General features: G+C 60.7%; 3 protein-coding genes across 13 annotated transcripts in view; 1 reads left to right on the top strand and 2 right to left on the bottom strand.

The window, feature by feature from the left end:
- The first annotated feature begins 1,438 nt into the window (after positions 1-1,438).
- Positions 1,439-11,885, top strand: UNC5A (unc-5 netrin receptor A). The gene is made up of 16 exons (XM_031598164.2): positions 1,439-1,544; positions 7,381-7,602; positions 7,725-7,868; positions 7,958-8,061; positions 8,134-8,314; positions 8,397-8,564; positions 8,663-8,827; positions 8,901-9,089; positions 9,484-9,777; positions 9,840-9,927; positions 10,087-10,255; positions 10,334-10,567; positions 10,638-10,787; positions 10,859-11,023; positions 11,093-11,271; positions 11,404-11,885. The coding sequence occupies exons 1-16, from the start codon at positions 1,439-1,441 to the stop codon at positions 11,567-11,569; spliced, it is 2,724 nt and encodes a 907-aa protein (XP_031454024.2). The 3' UTR covers positions 11,570-11,885.
- A 62-nt stretch (positions 11,886-11,947) lies between these two features.
- On the bottom strand, positions 11,948-17,077 carry HK3 (hexokinase 3). 2 transcript variants are annotated; one of them, XM_031598158.2, is made up of 20 exons: positions 16,744-17,077; positions 16,436-16,615; positions 16,292-16,346; positions 16,065-16,227; positions 15,688-15,836; positions 15,493-15,612; positions 15,317-15,412; positions 15,141-15,240; positions 14,885-15,068; positions 14,609-14,764; positions 14,295-14,528; positions 13,919-14,223; positions 13,703-13,842; positions 13,465-13,584; positions 13,282-13,377; positions 13,062-13,161; positions 12,779-12,962; positions 12,545-12,700; positions 12,195-12,428; positions 11,948-12,111 (listed from the first exon to the last, which is right to left on the bottom strand). In XM_031598158.2, the coding sequence occupies exons 1-20, from the start codon at positions 16,854-16,856 to the stop codon at positions 11,964-11,966; spliced, it is 3,033 nt and encodes a 1,010-aa protein (XP_031454018.2). In that variant the 5' UTR covers positions 16,857-17,077; the 3' UTR covers positions 11,948-11,963. The 2 variants fall into 2 exon arrangements, with proteins under 2 accessions (XP_031454018.2, XP_090007167.1); XM_090151041.1 differs by having other exon boundaries at positions 13,282-13,584; positions 16,744-17,071.
- An 81-nt stretch (positions 17,078-17,158) lies between these two features.
- UIMC1 (ubiquitin interaction motif containing 1) overlaps positions 17,159-25,823 on the bottom strand; it is a 33,422-nt gene continuing 24,757 nt past the window's right edge. For 3 of the 10 annotated variants that reach the window (XM_031598159.2, XM_031598160.2, XM_090151042.1), the window contains 5 exons: positions 25,243-25,402; positions 20,717-20,795; positions 19,074-19,194; positions 17,762-17,825; positions 17,159-17,501 (listed from right to left, as the gene is read on the bottom strand). In XM_031598159.2, coding sequence (XP_031454019.2) covers positions 17,308-17,501; positions 17,762-17,825; positions 19,074-19,194; positions 20,717-20,795; positions 25,243-25,402 — 618 coding nt within the window. In that variant the 3' untranslated portion in view covers positions 17,159-17,307. The other 7 variants (XM_090151043.1, XR_016471432.1, XR_016471430.1 and 4 more) reach the window with 7 other exon arrangements.

The following is a 25,823-nucleotide window of genomic DNA, read 5'->3' as shown; positions in this document are numbered from 1 at the left end:
GAGCCCAGTGCCAGCATGGCACGCGTGCAGCACCATCACCATGCCAATGGGGCAGAGCCAGCCCTGCATCCCTGCCCCACACCACACAAAGGGGTTGAAGATCTCGGCCAGGGTCCCCATGCTGCAATGGGATCTCACCCTATCGGGGATGCAGTGGGATCCCAGTTCCCATGGCAGCCCCCTGGAGCTCACGTGTGTGTGGTGACTGCAGCAGGAGCAGATGGAGCCTTGAGGAGCGAAAACATCCTGTTTCCATGCGAATGCCATTAGTGATAATGAGCCAGCCCAAAGAAGTAGGCTTATGGCTGTGCCAGGCTCCTGCCCAGGCATGGATATGGGGCTGAAGGTCCTTTCTAGCAAACCTATCATGTGTGGAATGTGCTGGGGTCTGAGGTGTAGGATGGAGGGCTGGGAGTGTCCTGGGGTGCTGCCCCACGTGCCCCATCCCTGCCCATGCACACGACTGTATTAGCAAGAGGGGACCTCAGTGATGGATGGTCTAACTGTGGGAGATTTCAGTGGGTCTCTCCTCTCTGACCCAGCCAGGGCTGTGCTGCTCTGCCCCACACTGCCAGTGTTGTGCGGGACAAATGGAGACGCGCGCTGCCTTAGCACCTAATGCGGCTCTCGAAGGCGTCAGAACAGTTGTTAATTGCTCCTGAAGCTGCTAATGAAATTACCTCCACAACGTTCTTGGAGCTGCTGCCTCGCTCTTCCCCTTGCCCTGGTCCTGCCGCTGGGATCAGGGGCTGCAGTGGGGACAGAAGCGGCTCAGCAGCTCTGGGCTCTGATTCCCCTGGGGGTCGATGTCAGCTTGTGCACCCCAACAAATCCTCTCCCCTGGATGAGGCCCACGAAGAGGGGCAGGGAGGGCAGCCCCCACGCGTCTGTCCGCAGTGGGGTGCTGGACGGTACCCACGGCAGTGCCACCCCTCGACGCGGGCGGCGTGTGGCTGCCAGCGGGTGGCACATGTCACCAGTAGCCCCACTTCCGTGGGCACGGCGGGAGACACACCGGGTCCGGGTACCGCGCCGGGGGGGCGTGCAGAGCTGTGCCACGCGTGGGGCTGCTCGGGGAGGGGAGCGGCTCACCCGTGTGTGCGCGGGGTAGGCAGTGCGGTGCCGGAGGGTGGCGCGCGGGGCGAGAGCGGGGTGCCGTGCCGTGCCGTGCCGTGCCGTGCCGCGCCGTTCGCGGGGCGGGGGCGGCCGTGCCCGCTCGGCGGCGGGGGCGCGCCCAGCTGTTGCGCCGTCCCTCCCGCGGGCGGGTCCGCGCTCGGCCGCCCCGCATTGGCGGCGCCGGGCGGAGCGGCGCGGGGCGGCGCGGCGCGGGCGGCAGCAGCGGCGGGGCCGGGGCCGGGGCCGGAGGCACCATGGCCCGCTGAGGGCCGCCTGCTCGCTCGCCCCGCGCCGCCCCGCGCAGCGCTCCGCGGGGCGCGCCATGGGTGCGCGGCCGCGCCGCCGCCGGGCCCCCTCCGCCGCCGCCGCCGCTGCAGCACCGGGAGCGCTCGTTTCCCTGCTCGCCGCTGCCCTGCTGGCCGCCGCCGGTGAGTCCCTGCGCGGCAAGGTCACCCGGGAGAGCGGCACCGAGAGGGCGGCGGGTGGGGGCCCGGCAGGGGGCTGCCCTCGGTACGCGGTGCCCGCTGCCCCCGGTGCGGAATAACGGGGCATCTTCCGCCGCGCGGTGCCCCGAGCCGGGCGCTGCCACCCCGCGTCCACGCGTGTCCCCTTGCCCCACGGCTCCTCTCTTCCGTGGGTCGTTGAGCGTCCCAAACGGAGCTGCTACGTGCGCCGGTCCTCACCCAGTGAGTGCGGTCCCCGCCGCCGTCCGAGCAGCGGGCTTTACGCGGGGGACGGGGTTATCCTCATCCTGGGGACTGAGTCTGGGTGGCCGCGGCGTGGGGTCCGTGGATGTGTGTGGGTGTCGCTGCAGCCCGGCTGTCCCCTGTGTGCCGCACGCACGGACGGGAGCTGCTGTGCCGGCTTACCCCCCCTTTCCCCCCAGCAACGGCGGGTCGGGGGCTGCGGGGCGGGAGGGAGGTGCCGGTGGTGGCGGCTCCTGGCAGGTGTCACGTTAGCCTGAAAGTGGCGGCTGCAGACAAAGGACCGAGCTGGGGGGAGGGGAGCTGCGCCCGAGCTGGACGTGAGCTCTGCGGGGGAGGACACGGGGTAGGGGGTCCCTCTGCAGCTTGGGGTCTCAGCCACCACCCTGCTGCCGCCACCACAGACGTCCCCTCACCTGGAATCGATGCGCAGAGCAGGCGCGGTGGCACCCGGTTGGGCTGAGTTGGGCACGCACCCCGCACTATATGGGGGGCTACAGCCCCCTGCTCCCCGCACAAGTCCTTCCTAGGCGGGCACCCCGCACCTAGTGCTCCCCGCGTGGCCCCATCCTCAGAGGGACGCTGCAGAGCTGGCACAGCGGGTGGCACGCTGCCCCCCGGCTGCAGCCACTTTGGGTGCAGAACACCGCATACGCAGGGTGCAGCGGCACCAGCACCCAGCTGGGCATGGAGCACGGCCGTCCTCTTGGCACCGCGGGGCCGCAGTGACCCACAGATAGAGGATAGAGGAGGTGCCGGGACGGTGGCTGCGCCCCGTGCTGGGTGTGCAGTGGCAGAGCCGGGCAGCCGGGGGGTGGCGGTGCCATCAGTGGTACCGGGTAGCGCGTTGCGGGAGCTCACCCGTCAGCATCGCTCGCTTGGCAGGCAGCTCACAGCCGGCCGCGGCGCGACGGAGCCCAGCCACCTGCGTGTCCGCTGCTCGGCACGGTGGGCTGGGCCTCGGCGCTTTGGGCACCCCTCTAGTCCGGCACGGTGTGGCAACCGCTCCCGTTCCCAGAGATGCTGGGGGATTTGGGTACCCAGGTGCCTGTGCTGGGGCCTTGCCTGCAGCCACGGAGCACCGTCTTCAGACCTCGCTCTGCTCCCGGTGCCCACAGGGAAGGGCATGAGCAGCCGCATGGGCTGGGGCTCATCCACGGGCAGCAGGGCAGAGCCAGCGCTGAGGTGCCGGGGCTGCACTGCCCAGCCGCTGCTCCGGTGGGTGGGCACAGACAGAGGCAGAATCCTTCCCATCACTGCCTGAGAACCCTTTCCTTTCTTCTTGGCACCCCCCTTCCAGGGACCTCCAGAGCACAGCCTGACCCCCACAGCTCACTGCATCCCACAAAGGGCCCAGCAGCAGGGCAGGCAGCAGGGCAGTGCTGGTGCTCGTGGGGCAGCCGGGAAGCTGCCATGCCAGCTGTCAGCACGAGCGTGGCAGACGCAACCTGCCCAGGGCTGTTTGTTCTGGCTGGGTGCCACACGGGGCTGGCACTACATCAAACCTGGAGGAGCCTGGCAGGTGCCGGTGGGAGGGGACGGGGTGCTGGCGGTGATGCTTGGGGCTGGGCCATGGGTGCTGTCCCACCTGGGGCCACTCAGGTGTCAGCGCCTGGGGAGTTTCAGCATGGGGACCGCATACTGCACGTATCCCTCCCTCAGTGCTTGCCCTGCTCTGGCTGTTGGCAACGTGGCTGCTCCCACAGGCTGTGTGCTGCCCTGCAGATAGGGCACGTGGGGTTCCCTTCTGCATCCTAGGGGCATTCTCAGGTCCCAGCCCTTTCCCTCCCAGCCCCAGGGCTGTGGCACTTTGGGGCTGCAGGTCACTGCTGTGTGGCAAGAATCTGTGGGTGGGATGGGGCCATACCTGGCACCAGGGCCGTGTGTGTGTCCAACCACCCAGTTCCCCTCCCACTGCAACGAGGGACCAAGGGCTGAGGGTGACCTTGACGCTCCTCCCAGCGGGGACAGAGCGCGCTTTGCTCTTCACTGTCAGTTAAAGGAGAGCCAGAAAAGCCGCTCAACTCACCCTGGTCAGGTTCCATCTCCAGCACGGCCTGGTGCCAGCATGGGGCTAGGGCAGTCCCCAGGCACCACATCAAGCTGGCATCCTCTCCTCACACAGTGCTCCTATTGCTGCTTGTGGGGCTGGCACGGCATGGCACACAGCCTGCAGGGGGATTGGGGCCAGGGAGGCACCCAGGAGCAGAGCTCAGTGGGTGCCATAGTGCAGTGGCTGAGATGCTCTGGTGTGCCTGTGGCGTGGGCACACTTTGGGCGGCGTTGGCGGTGCGAGGGTGCAGCCTGCAGAGCTGTGCCCACACTGGCACATGCTAATTGCATGTAATGGGGAGAGCGTTATCAGCTAAAATCCGTAATTAGGCAGTTCCATTGTCATGCAAACCCGCCTGACTAATTCATTCATAACAACCACACGCTTAATCAGCGCCCAGACGCTGCCACACGCTTGCCAGGAGCTGGGCACACTGTGATCCCCTCCTGCAGCGCTGCAGGACGTGGCTGCAGGGCCGGCTGGCACCTGTAGGGCACAGTCCTGCCCGGCGTTGGCGTCCGACCCCACTGGCTCTGTTCCCGGACAGGATTGGCACTGCCACTTCAGCCCCTGCCCAAGGGGACCCCATCGCCAGGCCATGCTGGCACCCTATGGCACAGCATCCTCTGCCCCCCGGCCACCCTCCTTCCCCTCGTTTAGGCGGGTGCAATCAGCAGCAATTATCGCTTTAATTACCTGCTGCCGGGGTGCAGGCTGGGTGCCTGCAAAGTGTGAGGATATCTTTCATTTTAATGGAGTGCCAGGCCTGGCGCAGGGCGCGATTTATGGGGCTCCAGCTGGGGATTTAATTTGCCGGCTGCAGAGCCTACAGTGATGTGGAGAGATCCCTGGGGGGGCACAGCTGGAGGGGGCAAAGGCTGGCAGGCAGGTCCCCACTCCGCAGTGGGGACGGGAGGAAGTGTGTGTTGGGGACAGGGGTGGCACAGAGCTGTGTGTTGGGAACAGGGGTGTCATGGGGCTGGTGGCACTGCTGCAGTCACCCATGGGCAGCCTGTCCTTGCCAAGAGCATGCTGACCTTCCCGCGTCTCCACACAGCAGCTGTGTTTGCAGGGTGGTAGCCAGGGTGCTGGGTGAAGGGGTGCACACATCCCCCCTGCTGGCACAGGAAGCACCCGGCCCTGCAGAACCCCGAGGTCCCGTGTCCAGACACAGGCATGCTGCCCCTTCATTAGGCTGCCGGTGTGCTCGTTAGCCCACGTGGGTGGGGGATAATTGATAATAAAGCCCTGCCTAATGCACTAGGTTTACTGGCGATGATTTATCAAGCTGCCGTCCCAATTACCCGCTCTGCTGCTGAGACGGCGGCTGCTCGGGGCCGTGCTCCCTGCACTGCAGTGGGGGTGCTGGAGGGGAGCGGGACCCAGAGCCCCCCATCCCCGTCCCCCATCCTCCCTGAAGTTAGGTGGCTCCGCTTGCCAAGGTGACATGAGCATCTCTCCTGTTTCCATGGTGACGCAGCAGCAGGTGAGCGCGAGGCCGAGCGCGCAGTGTGGGAGCCCCGCGCACACGTGGGGTGTCCGTGGTGCTTGGTGTGTCTGCAGCGGGGGCTGCCCATGGTCTGTGAGGGGTGTGTGGTGCTCAGGGTGCTTGTGGCACATGGGGTGCTCACAGTGCGTGGGATACCACTGGTGGGTGCCCTGAAGGTATTTGGGATGGCTGTGCTCAGGGTGCCCGAGGTGCAAGGAGAGCCAGGGCTGCTTGGGGTGTCTGTGAAGCTTGGGGTGCACGTGCTGCATGCAGCACCCACACCGTGGATGCCCTGCCTCATGGATGCAGCCCCACTGAAACCCCTCGGTGCCATCACTGTGCTGTGGCACTGCCCTGCTGGTGTCAGTGGCAGGGTGGCATCCCCCCTCAGGAGCTCCATGTGCTGCATTGCACTCAGTGCCTCCCTACAGTCTGCTGCCCGTGCTCTGACCCTGCCCACCAGGCACCCGTTGCGGGGGTAGCTGGGGCGGCTCCTGCGATGCTGCCTCCCACATCCCTCCACGCAGCTGAGATGGACAAACACCCAGCTCAGAGCTCTCTGGCCTCATTCTGCAGGTGATGAAAGGCAGGTCTCCAGAGCACTGCTCACCCATTCACCGTCATTCCAGCCGCAGCCCGGCAGCTTGATTGCTGTGTGGAGGCAATAATGGTGATTAAATCCGTATTTGGTACTGGATGGCCCTTCTGCCCAGCACAGCCCCGGGGTGCATGGGTGGGAGGTGTAAGGGGTACCCGTGGGATAAGCCGTGAGGACTGCAGGGCCCTGTGCCACTGCTGGCACGTGTGGCCACACCATCAGTTGCGAACTGCAGTCCATGTCCGCACCATGACCCCCAGGCCAGCTCCAGGGCTGCGGCTGGGGGGGTCATTAAAGCAGTGAAATATGAAATGCCTGTCTATCCCGGACAGGGGTTTTAATTAAATTAATTGCTAGTGACATTGTAAAAGTGCTGATGGGGTAATAACTGGCGCGTTATGGTGGCTGTTCATCTTCTCCGTGTAAATGAGCTGCCGCACCTTGCCCGTCCCGGTGGGCATGGCAGCTGGGATTGCTCAGCACTGCTTCCTGCTGTGGAGAGACATTGTCCGTCTGGGGGGAGCAGTGTGTGCTGACCCCCCCATATGGCTCAGCCAGGACCTGAGGGATGTCCGTGTCCCCAGTGCCCCCCGTGTCCATGCTGTGTGGGTGGGCAGGAGCCCCTGTGCCCCATGTGATGAGTGGGGGCACAGTGGCTGCATGGGGGGCAGCGGGCGGGTGCCAAACGAAGGCACTTAATTACTGCGCATTCCATCCCATTTAATTGCTTATTAAATCCTAACCAGCCAATTAGCAGCAGCAATTACAGCTTCATTCGGTGACACAATCGCTATTTTATCGTTTGTTAATCAAATGCTTATTTAGGGCCCTGTTTTATTAACTCTCTGCAGCAGGTGCCTGAGTGGGGCTGGGGACACGGGCACCTCCAGGCCGTGCCACGTGCCCTGTCCCCAGTGTCACCATCTCTGTCGTGTCCTCCTGTGTGGTTCCCACAGCCCCAGTCAATGCTGAGGGATGCCTGACACCGCCAGAGATGCCGTCGCCCCCCTTGGGACAGTGGGGACACCGCCAGTCCCCATGTACCATGTGTGTGCCCACTCCCAGGAGCCACCATGCCTTGTGGCACGAGAGTGGGGTGTGCACCCCATGGCTCCCACTGGGTAGGATGCAGTGGGCAGGATGTGGCCCTGGTGATGTTCAGGGGGATGGGAGCAGCGGGCACTGTGCTGTGCCCTGGGGGAGTGAGCGATGTCCCTTATTGGTCACAGTCCATTTGCTTTTCATTAGCGCTAAGTGCAGACATGAGGGATCGGTGTGGGTTCAGTGGGCACAGCCACCGTGCTGCTCCTTTTGCAGACAGATGGGGGAGGGAGGACTGGTGGCATGGTGGGGGGGGACAGCTGCAGGACATGGGGCCATTGGTGTCCCTGGAGGTGGCTGATCCTCCGTGTCCCCGTAGGCGCCCAGCAGAGTGTGACAGTGGCCAGCCCTGCATCAGGCGCTTCCCCTGATCTGCTGCCTCACTTCCTGCTGGAGCCCGACGATGTCTACATTGTGAAGAACAAGGCAGTGAGCCTGGCCTGCCGTGCCACCCCTGCCACACAGATCTACTTCAAGTGCAATGGGGAGTGGGTGCACCAAGGTGATCACATCACGCAGCGCAGCACTGACCGCAGCACTGGTGAGTGCTGGTAGCACAGCTTCCCCAGAGCAGCAGCACCTGTGGGTGTGGGGAGCGTCCTGCATCACTCTTGGGGTTGCAGATGGGTGGGGACCCAGGTGATATGCCCCATCCCATCCTAGGGCTGCCTGTGATGGAGGTGCGCATTGAGATCACCCGCCAGCAAGTGGAGAAGCTCTTTGGTCTGGAGGAGTACTGGTGCCAGTGTGTGGCATGGAGCTCCTCCGGCACCACCAAGAGCCAGAAGGCCTTTGTGCGCATTGCCTGTAAGTGCAGGGGCAGCCCCAGTGTGTCCTCGTGGAAGACAGGGCACAGGGCGCTGGAACCCCTGCCTGCTCACCTCTGACCTCCCCAGATCTGCGCAAGAACTTTGAACAGGAGCCAACAGCCAGGGAGGTGTCCCTCGAGCAGGGTGTTGTGCTGCCGTGCCGCCCTCCTGAGGGCATCCCTCCTGCTGAGGTGAGCTGAGGATGATGCGCCAGGGGTCTCCGCCTGCCCCTTTGTGCCAGGTGATATCCCTGTGCCCCACAGGTGGAGTGGCTGCGCAATGAGGAGCTGGTGGACCCGGCGCTGGACGCCAACGTCTTGGTGACGCCGGAGCACAGCCTGGTGCTGCGCCAAGCCCGCCTGGCCGACACTGCCAACTACACCTGCGTGGCCAAAAACATCGTGGCACGCCGCCGCAGCGCCTCCGCCGCCATCACCGTCTATGGTACGGCCCCGCTGCTCCCTCCTCATCATGCCACCACAGCATCTCCCGGTGTCCCCCAGCCAACGCGTTCCTCTTCCCACAGTGAATGGTGGCTGGTCGACGTGGACACAGTGGTCGGGCTGCAGCACCAGCTGCGGACGGGGCTGGCAGAAGCGCAGCCGGACTTGCACCAACCCCACGCCCCTCAACGGGGGAGCTTTCTGTGAGGGGCAAAATGTGCAGAAAAGCGCCTGCACCACCCTCTGCCCAGGTACCCCTGTGCCTGCCATGGGTGCATCCATCTCAGCCCTGGCACGGGGAAGGGGCACAGGGGATGCTGGCAGGGGCTGATGTCTGCTGTGCCCGCAGTGGATGGAGACTGGTCGGAGTGGAGCAAGTGGTCGGTGTGTGGGGCCGAGTGCACACACTGGCGGAGCCGCGAGTGCTCTGAGCCTGCACCCCGCAACGGAGGTCAGGAGTGCCACGGCCCCGAGCTGGAGACCCACAACTGCACCTCCGAGCTGTGCAGCCCCAGTGAGTGCCATGGGGAGGGCATAGGGGGGGCTCTCAGTGTGCTCGTGGAGTGCTGACGCTCTGCTCCACACAGCCGCCCCGGGTGCCGAGGACCTGGCGCTGTACGTGGGGCTGATTGCCGTGGCCGTGTGCCTGGTGCTGCTGCTGCTGGTGGGTGTGCTGGTGTACTGCCGCAAGAAAGGTGGCCTGGACGCCGATGTGGCGGACTCCTCCATCCTCACCACTGGTTTCCAACCTGTCAGCATCAAGCCCAGCAAGGCTGGTGAGTGAGGGCTGTGTGCTCAAGCTGCTGTTGGGACACTGTGTCCCCCAGTTCCTGGGGATCCTCTGGGCCCTGGATGGGGTTTCAGACCTCTGGACTCTGGGTAGGAGCCGTGCACTCCATCTGGCCCCTGGGAGTCCCCTGTGGGGACTGTAGTTAAAGGGCCAATGCTTTGTGTCCCCAGAGCTGTGGGGATGTGCTCTGTACCTTATAGAGTCCCTGGGAAGTGACCGAGTGCCCTCTGGGCACTGTGTTATAGAGTCAGTGCTTTGCATCCTAAAGGACCCTGGATGCAGGGCTCTGTACCCTATAGGGTCCCACCCAGATGGACCTTCAGAGGTGCCCATGTCCCACACAATGGCACCTAGCCCCACAGCCCTGCTCTGTGCCGCAGACAACCTGCTCACCATCCAGCCCGACCTCAGCACCACCACCATGACCTACCAGGGCTCGCTGTGCCCACGCCAGGACGGCCCTGCCAAGCTCCAGCTCCCCAACGGGCACCTGCTGAGCCCACTGGGCGCCGGGCGGCACACGCTGCACCACAGCTCACCTGCTGCCGAGGGAGCTGACTTCATGGCCCGGCTCTCCACCCAGAGCTATTTCCGCTCGCTGCCCCGCGGCACCACCAACATGGCCTACGGCACCTTCAACTTCCTGGGGGGGCGGCTCATGATCCCCAACACAGGTACGGCAGGCACTGGGGGGTCGTGGGGCGCCGGGAATGGGCTCAGCATCCCCGTCCCACAGGTGTCAGCTTGCTGATCCCTCCCGACGCCATCCCCCGGGGGAAGATCTACGAGGTGTACCTCACGCTGCACAAGCACGAGGAGGTGAGGTAGGTGCTGGGGCTGCCGAGTGATTGGGGTTACGGGGCTGCCCACCGCGCTGAGCCCAAACCCAGCGCTGTGCCCTTCCCCAGGCTTCCGGGGAGCTGATGAGACTGTAGGGCTGTCCACCACACCAAACCCATCCCAACCCTATGTCCCTCTGCCAGGCTGCCCCTGGCCGGCTGCCAGACGCTGCTGAGCCCTATCGTCAGCTGCGGCCCCCCCGGCGTGCTGCTCACCCGTCCCGCCATCCTGGCCATGGGGCACTGCGTGGAGGCGGGCGCTGAGCACTGGAGCCTGCGGCTGAAGAAGCAGTCGTGCGAGGGGACGTGGGAGGTGAGCGCCCACCGGGGCGGGGGTCCCCGCTAGGAGGGGGTCACATCCGTGCTCACACTGCGCGTCTCGGTGCCGCAGGACGTGCTGCAGCTGGGCGCCGAGCCGCGCACCGAGCTGTACTACTGCCAGCTGGAGGCACAGGCGTGCTACGTCTTCACGGAGCAGCTGGGCCGCTTCGCGCTGGTGGGCGAGTCGCTCAGCATGGCGGCCTCCAAGCGCCTCAAGCTGGTCCTCTTCGCGCCCACCGCCTGCCCCTCGCTTGAGTACAACATCCGTGTCTACTGCCTCAGCGACACGCAGGATGCGCTGAAGGTATTGCGGTGCGATGGGGGGTGTCTGCCTCCCCGCCCCGGGCCCTGCCCCACACTGTCTGTGCATACAGGAGGTGATGCAGCTGGAGAAGCAGATGGGAGGGCAGCTGATTGGGACCCCCCGTGTACTGCATTTCAAGGACAGCTACCACAACCTGCGGCTCTCCATCCACGACATGCCCAGCTCCCTCTGGAAGAGCAAGCTGCTTGCCAGTTACCAGGTAAGGAGAACGCAGCAAGGGGGCTCGCTGCGGCACCCAGAGCTGTGACCGCCAGCCACGTCCCGCTGCAGGAAATCCCCTTCTACCACATCTGGAGCGGGCTGCAGCCCTACCTGCACTGCACCTTCACCCTGGAGCGCCTCAGCCCCAGCACCTGCGAGCTGGCCTGCAAGATCTGGATCTGGCAGGTGGAGGGCGATGGGCAGAGCTTCACCATCAACTGCAACATCGCCAAGGTGAAAGCGTGGCAAGGGGAACACCCAGCACCCCCGGGCTGCACTCACTCTATGGCACTTCCCTTATAGGACACGAGGTTTTCGGACTGGTTGGTCCCTGACAGTGAGGTGGGTTCCCCGGCCCTGGTGGGTCCCAGTGCCTTCAAGATCCCCTTCCTCATCCGCCAGAAGATCATCAGCAGCCTGGACACGCCGTGCGCCCGTGGGGCCGACTGGAGGACACTGGCCCAGAAACTCAACCTTGACAGGTGGGATGGGTTCAGAGATGGGGAGGGGACATCTGCCCTCATCCTGCACTCTGATACCCATGAGAATGGGGCGGAGCTGACGGCGGGGCCATCCCCATCCCTGCACCCCAATGCCATCCTTCTGCCCCACAGCCATGTCAGCTTCTACGCCTCCAAGCCCAGCCCCACGGCCATGATCCTCAACCTGTGGGAGGCCCGACACTTCCCCAACGGCAACCTCTCACAGCTGGCCGCTGCCGTGGCCGAGGTGGGCAAGCAGGACAGTGCCCTCTTCGCCGTGTCTGAAGCCGAGTGCTGAGTTCCTGGGCTCTGTGGGGCAGGGTGGGGGCCCCGGCCGGCCCCTGGGCCCCACTGCTGCCCCACAGCCCCTGGCCTGTGCCCCCATGGCGCTGGGTGGCCGGGCCGGGTGCCGTGTGTGCGTGGTGCGTGCGGTGCCGTCGTGCTGTCTGCGCTTGGGGCTGGGCAGCCCCGGGCCCCGTGCCGTGTTGTGTAAAGACCGTTTTTTTAATTCTGTATTAAGTGCATTCAAGTATTTACACTTGGCCTTATGTACATAGCGGTGCCGCGGGGCGGGGGGGTCTGGCGGACGTGAATGTAAATAAATTCGATATATATTGCTACGCGGGGCTCCGTGCTGTGCCCCAGTCCCGTAACACCCATCCTGGGAACTCACAGGTGCAGAGCAAAGCGTTTTATTGTGGGGAGGAGGGGTCGGCCCCACGACATGCCACCGCCGCCACCAGTGCGGCCCCTTTCCCCGAGCCGTCCTCCGACTGCAGGAAGGTGACATTGCAGAGGGGCGCAAGTTCCTGCAGCATCTGCTGGAGGTTCTGGGAGAAGCTGTGGGGAATGACAGCAGCTGAGCGCCGTGGGGACTGCCCCACACCCCCCCATAGAGCACGGGTACCGGTGGGCGGGCTCACCGTGGGTGCATCTTGTACAAAGTGCCGTCCACCCCCACGGTGACGGTGAGCTGCTCCAGGCCGCGGCTTTCCCGCATCTTCTCCACCACGGCGGCCATCCCCGCGGCACAGAGGTGTGCAGCGCGCAGAGACACGGTCTGGCACACCTCCCGCACCAGCACACTGTCCTCATAGCTGGCGTCCAGCTCCAGGTTTCTCAGGATGCCCTGCACCTGCACTAGGGCCAACCCAGGGCTGCCCCCACCCAGGGCAGCTATGAGCAGCGCTGTCACCGTCCTCAGGTGGCGTCCCCTCTTGGGGTGCTGCCTGGAGACTTGGGCTATGGGAATACATGGGATTGCGGCACTTACGTCTCAATGGTAGAAAGGAACTTGGTCTGGAAGATGTCCCTGTTCTGCAGCTTTTGGGACGACTTGCCGCAGAATAGGACCTGCTCCTCCACCAGCGCCAGCAGGATCTGCCGCACGATCTCACCCAGGTACATGCCGCTGATGAGCTTCTCAAACCTGCCCCAGGCACAGCCCTGCTGCCTTGGTGCCCCCGGAACCCCATAGCACCCTGCCCACCCCACAGCCATCACCCACTTCTGCTTGCCCGCATTGATGCTTTTCTCATCCACCAGCCGGTCGAAGCTGGTGAAGAAGTCATCCAGACAGCCGTTGTCCCCAAAAGCGCCCCACTCCATGTTGATGCACATGCGACCCTCATCCCCATCCATGGTGCCCACCTTCGCCCTCTCTTCCATGTAGCAGGTGTTGGTCCCTGTCCCTGCAACCCAGCACCAGTGTCTCTCACCAGTCCCAGCCTGGCACCCACGGTATGGGGTGAGCAGTGGGGAACCCCAGGGGGGGCAGAGGTGTTCCTCACCGACAATGAGGCCAATTTCACATTTGGGGTCATGGTAGCCACAGGCCATCATGGTCCCCACAGTGTCATTCACCACAGCCACCACCTTCAGCGCCGTGTGCTGCAAACAGGAGATGGGGACACGTGGCTCAGCAACACTGATGGCTCTGCCTGGTGTCACCAGTGGAGTGCAGGGCAGCAACACCGGGCTCAGGGGACAGATCCCCCAGCCCTTTCCCACCTGTTTGCGCTGTGCAGCTTCCCGCAGCATCTCAACCACATCCTGCCCTACACAGCCAGAGGCACTGAAGCCTTTGGTCCAGTTCAGCAGCACAGCCTGTAGAGAGATGAGCAGGGCCGCCCCGTGGGCAGCATCCCACCCAAGGACCCTCCCCACGCCCCGAGGCCGGAGCTGCCCCCTCACCTTGTCCAGGCCCAGCTGCTGGCAGGGGAAGGAGAAGGTGAAGCCAAGTGGCAGGACCTGATCCATCAGCTCCTGCTTCATCTGGAAGTCCATGATGCACTCCATGATGTGGTTGAAGAGCTGTGGAGAGAGGCTGCAGTCAGAGTGGGGAGGATGCAGGGTGGGGGATCTCTCCCACCCATTCTGGTGGCACAGAGGTAACTCCCATCCCTCGCCCTGTCCTCGCATGCTGCCCCACCGCCTCGCCGGTGCCCTGCATGATGGCCGTGGGGATGACATAGATCTCATTGATGATGTCAATGTTGTCCTCTGCCACGTGCACCACCAGCACACGGAAATTGGTCCCTCCCAGGTCCAGCGCCAGGAATTTTCCTCTCTCTGTGGGGAGCATATAGGGGAAGTAGGACAACAGAACCCCCAGCAGGATCTTTCCCTACTGTACCCCATCCCTCACCGGTGCCATCGGGTGTGTGGCACACATAGGTGGGCAGCATGCGGAGGGAGGACTCAGCGTTTCTCTCCCGGTCCAACCCACGCTCCATCTCCTGCCTCATCAGTGCCTGCACACGCTGCAGGTCGGCACGGCTGAGCCGCAGCGGGGCCAGCAGCCGCTCCACCTTGTTCCGCTGTGCCACCGTGCGCAGAGCCACCGCTGTCACCATGGCCGCCCCCAGCCCGCTGATATCGGCCGAGGGCATGAGGTTGGCCGCACATTCGGGGGCCAGCAGCCCCACCACGCTGCGCAGGATCTCACCAAACCTACAGGCAGGAAGAGGACGATGAGGCCAGGCATGAGGCATCGTGTGGCCAGGAGCCCGATGTCCCCTCACCTGGCGCTGGTGTGGTACAGCCCACCATCCACCCCCACGTTGACCACCAGCCGCTCCAGCTGCCGGCTGCGGCACATGTGGCTGAGCACGGCCGCCAGCCCCATGGCACTGAGCGCAGCAGCACGGCTCACCACCGCCCGGCACAGCTGCTGCACCCGACAGCAGTCCCGCTCGCTGGGCTGCAGCCCCAGAGCCTCCAGTATGCCCTGAGCCTTGGCCATGCCATCCTCGTTGCTGCAAAGGAGAGAAGCGTGCTGGCTCATGGAGCTGATTGCTTGGGGAGTTGGCACCCACCCGTGGCTCTGGGCACTCACTCCATGATCTCCAGGACCTGCTGGGTTTTCAGCACAGCTTTGGTCGCCAAGATGGAGGTGTTTCTCCCAATGAAGAGTGCTTGCTCGGAGGCCAGCATGAGCATGGCGTGCCGCACAATCTCCCCCAGGTACAGGCTGCCCACCATCTTTTCAAACCTGTGTGCGGCAGGGTGTCACCCCCCTCCCTGGGCACAGCCCTCAGCGCTTTGGGAGCAGCACAATGGCAGGGCACAACGCACCCATGGGGAGCCCCAGGACCCTTTTCTAGCGGCACACCTCCTCTCCCCAGGGTTGGAGGACTCCTGGTCCACACGGTGATCATAGGGGGTCAGCACGTCGTCCAGTGCACCGTCATCCCCCAGGCAGCCCCACTCACTGTTGACACACATCCGCCCGCTGGTCACCTCTGCCATGTCCAAGAGGTGTGACTCAGCCATGAAGCAGCAGTTGGTGCCCGAACCTGCAGGATCGAGGAGGGCTGAGCATCACCACGGCCCCCAGCCCCATCACATCCCCCAGCCCCACTGCTCACCCACAACCAAGGCGATCTCACAAGGTTTCTCCCGTGTGCTGCACGTCATCATGGTTCCCACCGTGTCGTTCAGCAGGGCCACCACATCCACATGGCAGAGCTGCCCAGGAACGTGGCACCATCAGCTCCTCTGTGTGGGGCAGCCCACCCAGCCGGGACCCCCACCCAGCGCCCACCTCCTGCTTGCTGATGGCCGCCTGCAGCAGCTGCACTACATCCTTCCCCTCCACGTCGCTGCATCGGAAGCCCTTGGACCAGGAGATGAGTTCTGCCTGCAGAGAGCACATGGACGAGGTGTCGTCCCCCAGCACAGCGGGGAGCAGAGGCGGCCTCAGCACGGGGCGGGGCTCACCTTATCCAGTCCCGTCTGCCTGCAGCTGAACGGGAAGATGAAGCCCAGGGGCAGGCGGTGCTGGGGGTTGCCGATTTCCTCCAGGAAATTCTTCACGCATTGCGCGATGAAGTCAAAGAGCTGTGAAGGCACGGCACGGGTGGGCAGCTGCTCCCCTACCTCGAGAGCCCCCAGCGCAGTGCCCGCCGCCCGTACCGCTTCCCCGGAGCCCTGCGTAATGTCCTCCGGCATCTCAAAGACGTGGTACATCAGCTGTGGGCTCTGGTTTCCATCGCCCGTGAGGGTAACCCAGAGGGTGCGGACATGGTTCTGGCACAGCTCCGCCACCAGCACGTCGCCGTTCTCTACAGATAGGCAGGATCAGGCAGACCCCGGCTCCCAGCACCACAGCCGCTCCCTGTCCCATCCCGGTCACATCTGCCCGTGGTGGGGCAGCAGTTCCCAACAGGGACCACCGCAGGGCCCGAGGGAAGGGCTCCCGGCCTCACGGGAGCAGCTCCCGGCCCCGTGAGCAGCACGATCCGTTCCCACTGCACCCATCCCCGGCACCGCATCCAGCAGAGCCGCCTCACCGGTGCCATCGGGTGTGGAGCAGATGAAGGTGGGCAGCATCTTCATGGTGGAACGAGCCCCGCTCTGCTGGCTCAGCCCCTGCTCCAGGGCCTCCAGCACGCGGCCCTTCATCTCCTGCAGCTTCTCCAGCGTCGGGGTGAGCGCCAGCAGCACCCGCTGCACCTGGGGACGGCTCGTTAGGGCTGCGGACACTTCTCCGTGCACGCGGGGCAGGGACGGAGCTTACCGGCGTGCAGGAGGGGCCCATGTCCTGAGCTCCCAGCTGGAGGCTCCCCGGGGGCCTGCACGGAGGGAGCAATGGCAGCGCTGAGCCCCGGCTGAGACCCCGCACCGGGGCTGGGCGCCCTCACCCCGGCTTGTGCCTCCCCACCTCCCCTCCGCATCCCAGCTGCACGTATCCACAGCACTGAGGCTTTGCGGTGTCCCGCGGTCGCTGTCCCGACCCGGCAGCCGGGGGTAGAGGGCACAGCTGTGCCCCACGATGGCGAAGGGGCCGTCGTTGGGGCCGAGCGCCGAAGGGTGCAGCTCCCACATCACCGTGCCCACGCACCTGCAAGAGGCCGGAGGGTGGTCCGTCCCCGGGGAGGGGACGTTCAAACCATGGCGGGAGGGGGGGGGGGGCACACACAAAAGGAGGGACCCCGCTCGCTCCCCGTCGCCCACCCCACGGCCCCTCACCGATTCAGGGCGGGCACGGGGGGCAGCCGGCCCCTCCGCTCGGGGCCCGCACCCCGCCACTGGAAGGCGATGGTGCTGCGGGCGGGGACACCGCGGTCCCGGGGGCCGGGCATGGCGGGGTGTCCGGTGTTGCTGATGGAGCCGGATGGGGGGAGGGCGGTTGCTAACGCCGCTCGCCGTTGCCTCGGCAACAGATGCAGCGCTCGCGGCCCCCCCCGCACGCCATTGGGCGGCCCGCACCGCCCCCGGCCAATGCGGGCTCACCGCCCCGCGAGCGGAACGGAGACGGCGGGGATGCGGGGCAGGCGGTGACACGCGGTGCGAGCTGCGGGCCGGCAGCGGGCGGATCCCCCAACCCCCTCCCGCCCCTCCCCGTTCTCCGGAGAAAAACGGCACCGCTCCTCCGTCTCTCGCCGCAGTTTCATAAAAACATACATAAATATATTTCCATTTCTCGACCGGAGAGCACAGCGGCACAGGCACCTATAAAACACGCAGTCCCTCCTCCCCGGCGCTCCTGCGCCGATCGTACAAAACGTAGAAAAGAGGGGAGGAGGGCCGAGCTCAGAACTTGCGCTTCCTGCGGCGGCCGGCACGGGCAGGAGGGGGGGGCGGCGGGCTGCCCGGCGGGGGGACGGCAGAAGGGGGGGGCAGGAGGGAGCACGCGCTGTGCTCGGCCTTCTCCTCATCCTCGTGCGGCAGCGCGGTGGGGCTCCGTTGGTCGCCTATTCCAGGGATGTGGGTCCCCGTGTCGGCACCTGCAATAGGAGCGTCCATCAGCCTTGGGGCAGCACCGCGACCTTCCCAAAGCCGGGCGTGCTGGGGAGCCCTGGGGGCACTCTGGGTACTGCCACGTGTCCTGCAGGGACGTGGAACGGACCCTCAGCCCCCAAAGGCCCAGCTTCAGCAGCATTCCAGACCTCAGAGCCACCCACCCCCAAAGGGAGAGAGAGAGAGAGAGAGAAGGGACGTTCTGCAGCCCTGAGCCAGCTGGCAGGCACAGAAAGCAGCTTCCCACCTGCAGACTTGCTCTCCGAGAGCTCCAGCACGCTGAGGAGTCCCCTCTTGTGCCTTGCCACAACCTGTCAAGAGAAAAGAGAACACTGTCACAGCACTGCTGTGAGGGGCCCATCCACTTTGGGTGCCCATGCAGCACAGACAACGGGGCAGCCCTGCCACAAGGCAGGTGTTGGGTAACAGCAGAGCCCTGTGAAAGAGCAGAGCCACAGCCAGACGAGGAGTACACAGAAGGGCACTCCTAAGTGCTCCTAAGGGCACGCTGCCTGTCTGCATTCAGCCCTGCTGGCCCAGCAAAGTCCCCTGTCCTGACTGCTCCCTGCCCCAGAGGGCACTGACATCCTCACTGCTGGGCTGGAGCTGCTGAGCATCCCAGAATGGGCTGTGGCAGGAACCTGCAAGCCCAGTTCTGCCACCAGGAAGCTCTCCCATAGTGTGACCTGTTTCCCAGTGAACTCCCATCTCAGCACAAGGCAGAGTCACAAGGAACCCAGAGCCTTGCCAAGCTGCCTCCAGGGGCCTCTGGAACTGGCACCATCCCCAGTGGCCACGGGCAGGAGCTCCAGGTGGCCATGGGGCACAGGGATGGAGTCAAACAGCTCCCAGAGCCGGTCACATGTAGGGGCAGCCATGCCCTAACAGTTCTCTGAGCCACACAGAGCTTGACTGTATCCCAGCCAAAATCATCAACCAGAAATCTCATCATTTGCATCTGAATCCCCAAAGGGCTGAGGCCTGTGATGGATTTAAGGGATTATATGAAACTAAGACATCATGTTGCATCTTCATGCTGAGAATCACATTTCTGAGTGCAGGCAAAGCTGCTATGTGAGGGATTTGCCGGCAGGAACCAGTGGGAAGTCTGCAAGGACCCTCCCTGCGGGCTGCCACGAGCAGGAGCAGGCACAGTGGGGACCAACACCTGGAGAGGGACTGCATGCCAGCTGCTGCCTGCAGGGCTCCTGCCCCACCCCCAGCACGCCTCCCTGCAGCTCTCCTGAGATGCTCCAGACACCAAGTGGCTCTTCCCACTTTGTCTCCAAAGCCTTCCCCATGGAAGGGGCTCGCGGACAGTCAGATACGGCTGTCACTCTGACATTACCCTCCACGGTGTCTCTATTCAGCCGAGGAAGGCTGCAGGACTGAGGCTGCTGGCAGTGGGGCTGGCTGGCTGGCTGCCTGCCTGCTGGAGAGCTTGCTGGCAGCTCCGCTGGATTAGCTCACCCCTGGGACCAGGGACACAGCTCCTGCTGGCAACCCAGCCCCAAACCCAGTGCAAAGCAAAGGAGATAATCTGCAGGGTCGCCCCTCACCTTGGTGCTTCGCAGCCTCCTGGTTCCCTGAGCTTGCCTAGCAGCCTGGAGGCAGCTGTCCACGTGCCTCTGATATTGCAGCAGTGGCACCAGTGACTTACAGAGGTAGCACTTCTCACACCTGCCAGGCAGGAAAGGACAGAGCACCGCATTAGGATTCACCCTGTGCTGGGCTCCCAGCCACCAGCAGTGACTTTCCTCCTCTGGACCGCGGCACTGAGAAGATGTGTCACCAGATCGGGGCTGGCTCAGTGGGGTCAGGCCGGCACCAATCACAAAGACTGAGTGATTATCGGTTTTCCCTGCCTGCTCCTCTGCATCCTGCTGCTGCAGCAGCGGGACGGTAATCAAATCTGCTCATCTAACTATCTCCAACACTGCTGATTTCTCCCCAGACATAAAGCACCCTGTCAAAATCCACAGAAATGAAGTGCAAGGGCTTTGCAAAAGGGAGTTAAATTCTGCCTGAAAAGCAAACCAAGTGTGTTAAATCAGAGAGACATGTTACCAGGGCTGGATGAACTTGTCTGACTAGTAAATCAAGTCCTTCTCTGCACTGTCTCCATTTTCCAACATGCCATAGCACACTCTCCTGCTGCAGGTTGGCACAGGTGCCCTCTCTCTTGCATCGTGCTCCTCAAACCCCCTCATTTGTGCAGAAGATGCCCAGGCTCAGGAAAACCAAATGTGCCTAGGAAGAAAATCAGCCTGGGTGAAAGGAGAGATGGAGGTCAGGCTTGGATTTACACAGCTACAACCACTTCCACGCCAGCTCTCAAGAGGGGACCATGCCATGCATAAGAGGACACTGGTTCTTCAGGAGAGCACCCACCTGCGGTGCTGCTCAGGAATGGACCAGGAGCCCCCAAGGAGCAGCCCCAGCAGCATCGTGTTCAGTTTGATAAGCAGCTCTCTCCCAGTAAAACTCACTCCAGGCTCCAAAATGCATATGGAGAGCCCCCATCGAGCAAAACTCTGCAGTACTTTTCCCATATTTTCTTTCCAGTCAGTGCTGATTACCCAGATAATGTGTCTAAACAGAAGCTGTCCTCTCTATAATTAGCCTAATTCCATTAGTGATGTTGCCATCCACTGTTTGTAACAGCAAAATTGCTTCCATAGCAGGGATTTTACTGTCAGATCCTCTCTTATGATGCTTTGTGTGGGTGGCAGGAGGAGGGGCTGCATGGGAAGAGATTAAACAAAGCCACTGCTATTCTGAAAGTCTAATTTAATTAAGAATATCACTACAGGTGCCATGTTGACAGCCTCCCCGGCCCGGCCCGGCCTCCTCTTTTCTCAGGGTTACTGAGCTCCAATCCCCCATAAGAAACCAGCTGAGTTAGCAGCATTTTAACTACAGCTCCCCCACAGCAGTCAGAGACCACGCACCCTGACCCACCATGCAGTGGCTGGAAGGAAATTATTGCAAAAATAAACAATCTGAGAACAGCAAATTTCTTTTGTTTTGATATAAACATATATAGCACTGCGACAAGAAGCACTGAGTAAAGGCAGTTTCTTAGGGAGATAACACTACAAGGCCAACAGCCAGCATTTACATGGGGACAAAGACATTTCTGCAGGGGCAAGGCGGAACTGGGGCACAGAAGCAATGTTGGAGGAGCAGCATACCTACTTACTTGTCAGAACCTGAGGACGTCTGGCTGCTTTCACCACCTGCAGCTTTACTTCGTGACTCTCTCCGACCCCGAGTGAGCACTGGAAGCAAAACAGAAATGGTTACTGCCATCCATTCCCAGCCACCCTGCAGGATGTCCAAACACAGCACCTTTCAATCTCTTTTACTCAGTGCTGCAGTTGAGTGATGCAAAGCAAGACAACTACCGGACTGGGATGGGCAGGGTCTTCCTTCCAGTCAAGGGGCAGCTGAACAGTTTTCACAGGGACATGTAAGAAGTTACCTTTCAGGCCTTGAAAGACAGCACGCCGTGTCACACTCCAACCTGTCCTCTGATAGAAACTGCTGAACCAACAATACACAGTTCACAGTCATTTTAAAGTTGACACACAGCAGCACAACAGCCTAGGAGAAGAGATGCACCGCTGCTCCAGCATGGCTGCACTGCTCACTGCCAAGGCAAACCCCCTGCCTGCTGCAGGGAGTGTGGGGGCACCAGCCTGCAGGTTGGGTAGGAGGAGGAAGTCTTGCTGGGAAGGGAAGGTTACAACATTCAGCCCTGCAGGCCATCAGGCCTCCTTTCCCATGCAAAACAGAGGAGATCTTTACTACTGCCTGCACACAGCTCCGGATGAAGAGTCGCACTGGCACTGCTCTCCAATGGCTGCAGGGAAGAACCAGAGAATCACAGAATGCCCCAAGTTGGAAGGGACCCCGAAGGATATGCAGGTGGCCACAGAGAGCCCAGCCCCACCAGCACGCTGACAGCAGGTCTGACAGTTTCTGCTCCTTTCACACGCCCGAGCAGCCCTTCCAAACCTGCTCTCCGGGCATCTGCAGGGAGCACGTCTAAATGTTGTCTCTTTCAGCTGACTTCCTCTCAGCATATCTCTGTTGACACACCACCAGCAAAGATCCTTAGGGAGCACATCAGATAGCTTAGCTTGCTCCACCAGGGACATCTGAGACTCCAGCTCCACAGCAGCTGTCGTGGGACACAGGAGCAACACGTGGAGCTGTTGCACCGCCCAGAAAAATCACCTGCCATACTGTGTGCAATCGGAGAAGCCAGAGTCCAAGCTACAGGCAAGGCAAAACTGTGATTGTTGGCTCATCAGCTGTGATAAAGATGGGAAGGCACAAAATTTTGTACAGCACAAAGGGAATCCTTCAGAATTTTAGCAAAATTTCCTTTCCAGAGCATTCCTGGGCTGCGGGCATTGTCTCATGGGCGACGGCTGATTCCAGCAGCTCATTTCTCACAGGCGGACGTCTCATTGACTTGGCCTGGCCCAGATTCGAAGTGGCAGCCTGATGAGGAGGACTGATGGGCACAGCTAGCCCCCAGCCACCCAGCTTGCCTGCAGCCCCACTGACATGCATTTGACAGCGTGCTGAAAGCTGCTCTCTGAAGCAGCATGCACTTGCTAATATTCCTTTAGCACCGTTTCGGGAGCCTCGTGCACTAGCTCAGGTGTTAATCAGTTCTATTTTCTTTCAAAAGCAGTGAACACATCTGGCATAATGGGCCCATTAGAGATCTCTGGGACCAGCTTGCAGATGCCCGGGGTGGACCCCCAGCTGCGATGCTGACAGCACAAGTGTGGGGCAGAGAATGGGGACAGCGGTGCCAGCAGGGCTGGCCCCCACTGTTTGCATCCTTGGGAGTGCTGGTGAGGACAGCCTGCCAACACACACCAGCCCCCTTCCCTTACTCTCCCTACCAGCCACAGTGCTTTACGTGCAGGACCCAGCAGCGGCAGGATTGCCAGCATCTTGTCTTTAAGAAGAGGTGAAGCTTTTCTCTGCATCCATTCCATTGCTCTTTGTATCAGTGCCACTTTATTAATGTCATGAGGTTTTTGACTGCACCAGCACTGCTGCTGCTGTTGCTCTGAAGATTGACAGCTGCACCAGGTTGTACTGGGGCTTGGGGAAGCAGGAATATACCAAATCCTCATTTTCCCAGGCTCACGTGGGAAAGGTGCATCAGTGAAGGACGATGGGAACAGTGTGTTTGATGCGCTCAGTACCAGCCAAGGCTCACATCCAGAGGGAAACCAGCAGCTTCATGCAGGGCAGCAGCAGGCAACGGCTCGGCAGCTCCGCGGAGATCCTCTCACACATGTAAGCCCTTCAGCTGGCTGCAGGAAGGAGGAAGGAGCTGGAACAACACTTCCACCGCTTCACTCATTCACTTGGAATTAGCAGCAGTCACTGAGCTGGAAACCTGGGATGTGAGCCTTCCTCGGCCTAATGCCACAGCTAAAGCAACAGCAGGCCCTTCCTTTTATGACCACAAGAAAATGGAAACTCATGATGAGATTTTCAGACTGCCCAGGTGTGTGGTGGTCTGGGCACCCAGCCAGGGCAACCACGGACATCTGTAAGAGAAGGAACCATAGCCCCTCTTGCCCAGCTACCTCATTGGAAAGCCTCTCCTTAAATACCAGCAGCCTGAGCTGGCCTCCTTATACAAAACACTGAAAGATTTTCTTCCCCCCCGTGCATTACCTTTACCATTGAATGTTATCTTAGCGAAAGGTGCCGGCTGGAAGCTGTCCTTTTGTCCCTGCACAGATGCATCAAGCTACTGTCTCACCTCTGCTGATCTAAAATCCTATGAGTTCATCCCAAATCCTGCTGATCAGTCCATCAAATGGAACCTTTCTGTGGGATGTCTGTCCCTGTCTACTCACTGGGAACTGCAGTGAGGTGCCCTACAAGCCAAAGGCATCATCGTACCTCTCCTCCATGTTGTTTTCTTCTCCAGGCTCAAGTGCACAGCTCAGAGCACAGGGAATCACATGAAGAGCCTTGGCCCGAACAACCCAAGCATTATGGCTAGTAAATTTGGTCTGTACAGTGAAAATATTAGAATAACTGGCAATGGAAAACCCAAATTCCTGTGATTTTGTCCCAGAACCATTTCTCAGCTTAGAGCCATTATTGTAGACCAAGATCTCCATTATTTGAGGCTAGTTTTCTTTCAGGGGGAATTGTTCTGAACAAGGCAGAATAGCAGCAGAGCAATTCCAAAATAGCCACCCTTACAATCATCCCCAGGGAGACCAGTCTGGAGGCGGAGTGGAAAGGCCAGCCTTGAACTCTGCCCTGCTGAAATCCAACACCAAAGGAATGAACAAATTCTCTTGCACAGGCAAGAAGTTCTAAGCCTTCTCCTGATCACAGCCAGGATCCCAGGATCAATGGATACACTCACAATCCAGGCACACTTGGGACCAGCTTACCATGGGGCCAAAGATGCTTCTGCTGAAAGGCATACTGAAAACTCTGCTCCGTTTTGTAGTGCAGATAAGACCTTTATCAGGACGGGAGACAAACTGTGACAATTCACGATTTGCCCCTTTGCTTTAGGAGCTGGTTTGTGCCTGTGGAGAAAACTCCCCACTAGGATTCAGCATGCACAGTATCAGCTGCTACTCTGGCTCATGTTATCTTAAAAGGACCCATGTCACATCCCCAGTGATTCTGTATAACAGGGACCACATATTTTAAAGCTACATCAATTCTGCATTAAGATTACAGGGTGAACCTTCTTCCTGCTAGAGGAATGTACATGTTACAGTTCTTGTATCAGCTCTGATTTGCTCAAATTGCTCAAACATCACAGATTTAGGCTGTATTTAATAACCCAGCATGTAACTGAAAATTATATATTCACAACCTGAAAAGTTAATCTTATTACAAGCTACCACTTTGATATTACCTGACATTGTGCTAACACAGACTTTACATTTCAAGCAGCAGCTAAAACATAACTTATTGAATACATTGATAACCAAGTGGTGTATTTGTTCAGTTAAGCTCTACAAAGGTTGGCTATGGAAACCTGACACAGAGAAGGTTGCAAAGAGGATTTAATACGGGCATTCTGACCACACTTCTCTGCCTCACTTTTCACATGAAGGAGAAAAAACTGAGCTCCCAAATCAATAGCTATCATTTTGCAATTTTGGAGGAACAAGAGGAAAACTTTCCTGCAATGCCTTCCTGCTGAACAAGCCATTTTTGCACACGCAAATGTCAGACTCATTGCACAGCAGAGGCTGTACTTGGAGCATTACAGAACATTCTCATTTCTTGAGAGCCCTGAAGGATGCTCACCCGAATGGCTCTGGAGGTGCCATTTTCTACCACTGTCAAATTCTGTGCAGCTCCTCTCACAATACGAAATAGATGTGTCTTGGGAGTACTCTGTGAAGTAGCCAGGGCTACATTCTTGTGCAATAATCAGCTTATAGATCTTCCAAAGGACTAACAATGTGGTCAGTTATGAACGACATCAGAGAGATCTCTGTGAGGAAGGCTCTAGAAACCTCCAGAGTCTCCAATAACGTTCTCCTGACCAGCCCAGAGATGAACCAAGGCAGGACAGACAAACCTAACTTGCCACATCACACACAAATACCCTGAGAGGAACAGGACTCCAGCACCTATCTGCAAGCAGCAGGAAAGGGGGGACCAGCACAGAGAGCAGATGCACAGATACAGCACATGGCAGACCTGGGCTGTCCGTGGCAGCATCCTCTCCCACGATGCCATTGCAGTACATGGCGTGCAGCTCGATCTCCGCAGCAGGGAAGCCTCGGTCACACAGTGGGCATGGAACGTGGTCAGCAGCCGTGTCACTGCCCTCAGATACAGCACTGCCATCTCCACCAGCCTACAGAAGTAGAGGGAAAAGAGACAGCTGTGTTTCTCTTTTTTTTTTTTTTTTTTTTTTGTAACTGCAGAGGAGCTGCTCACCTTCCCATAAACTCATTTTTTCTTGGAAAGTTTTATTTTCTCTTCTTCATATACAGGTCAGAAATAAGACCACTGCCCGAGTAAACTGCAGGGCTCTAATACCTAATTCTTCTTTCAAAGGCAGTGTGTCCTGCTGAATCACAGTGACACCTCCCTGCACAGCCATGCACACCACTTAAGGCAAACATCACCTACACTACTGCTGAAAAATAGCAAGGCTTCCATTAATCAGGAAAGCTCAGAAGCGAAACTGATGGGAAATTCATGGGGCAAAGCGGGAGTTCAACACCTGACTTGCGCTCATCAGTTCCTGGACATGATCCACACTACAGAGGCTG

The sequence above is a fragment of the Phasianus colchicus genome, chromosome 15, assembly GCF_987193195.1.
Source record: "Phasianus colchicus chromosome 15, bPhaCol1.hap1.1, whole genome shotgun sequence".
Taxonomy (NCBI): domain Eukaryota; kingdom Metazoa; phylum Chordata; class Aves; order Galliformes; family Phasianidae; genus Phasianus; species Phasianus colchicus.
Note: the sequence above shows the minus strand (reverse complement) of the source record. Positions and strands in the feature narration are given on the sequence as shown.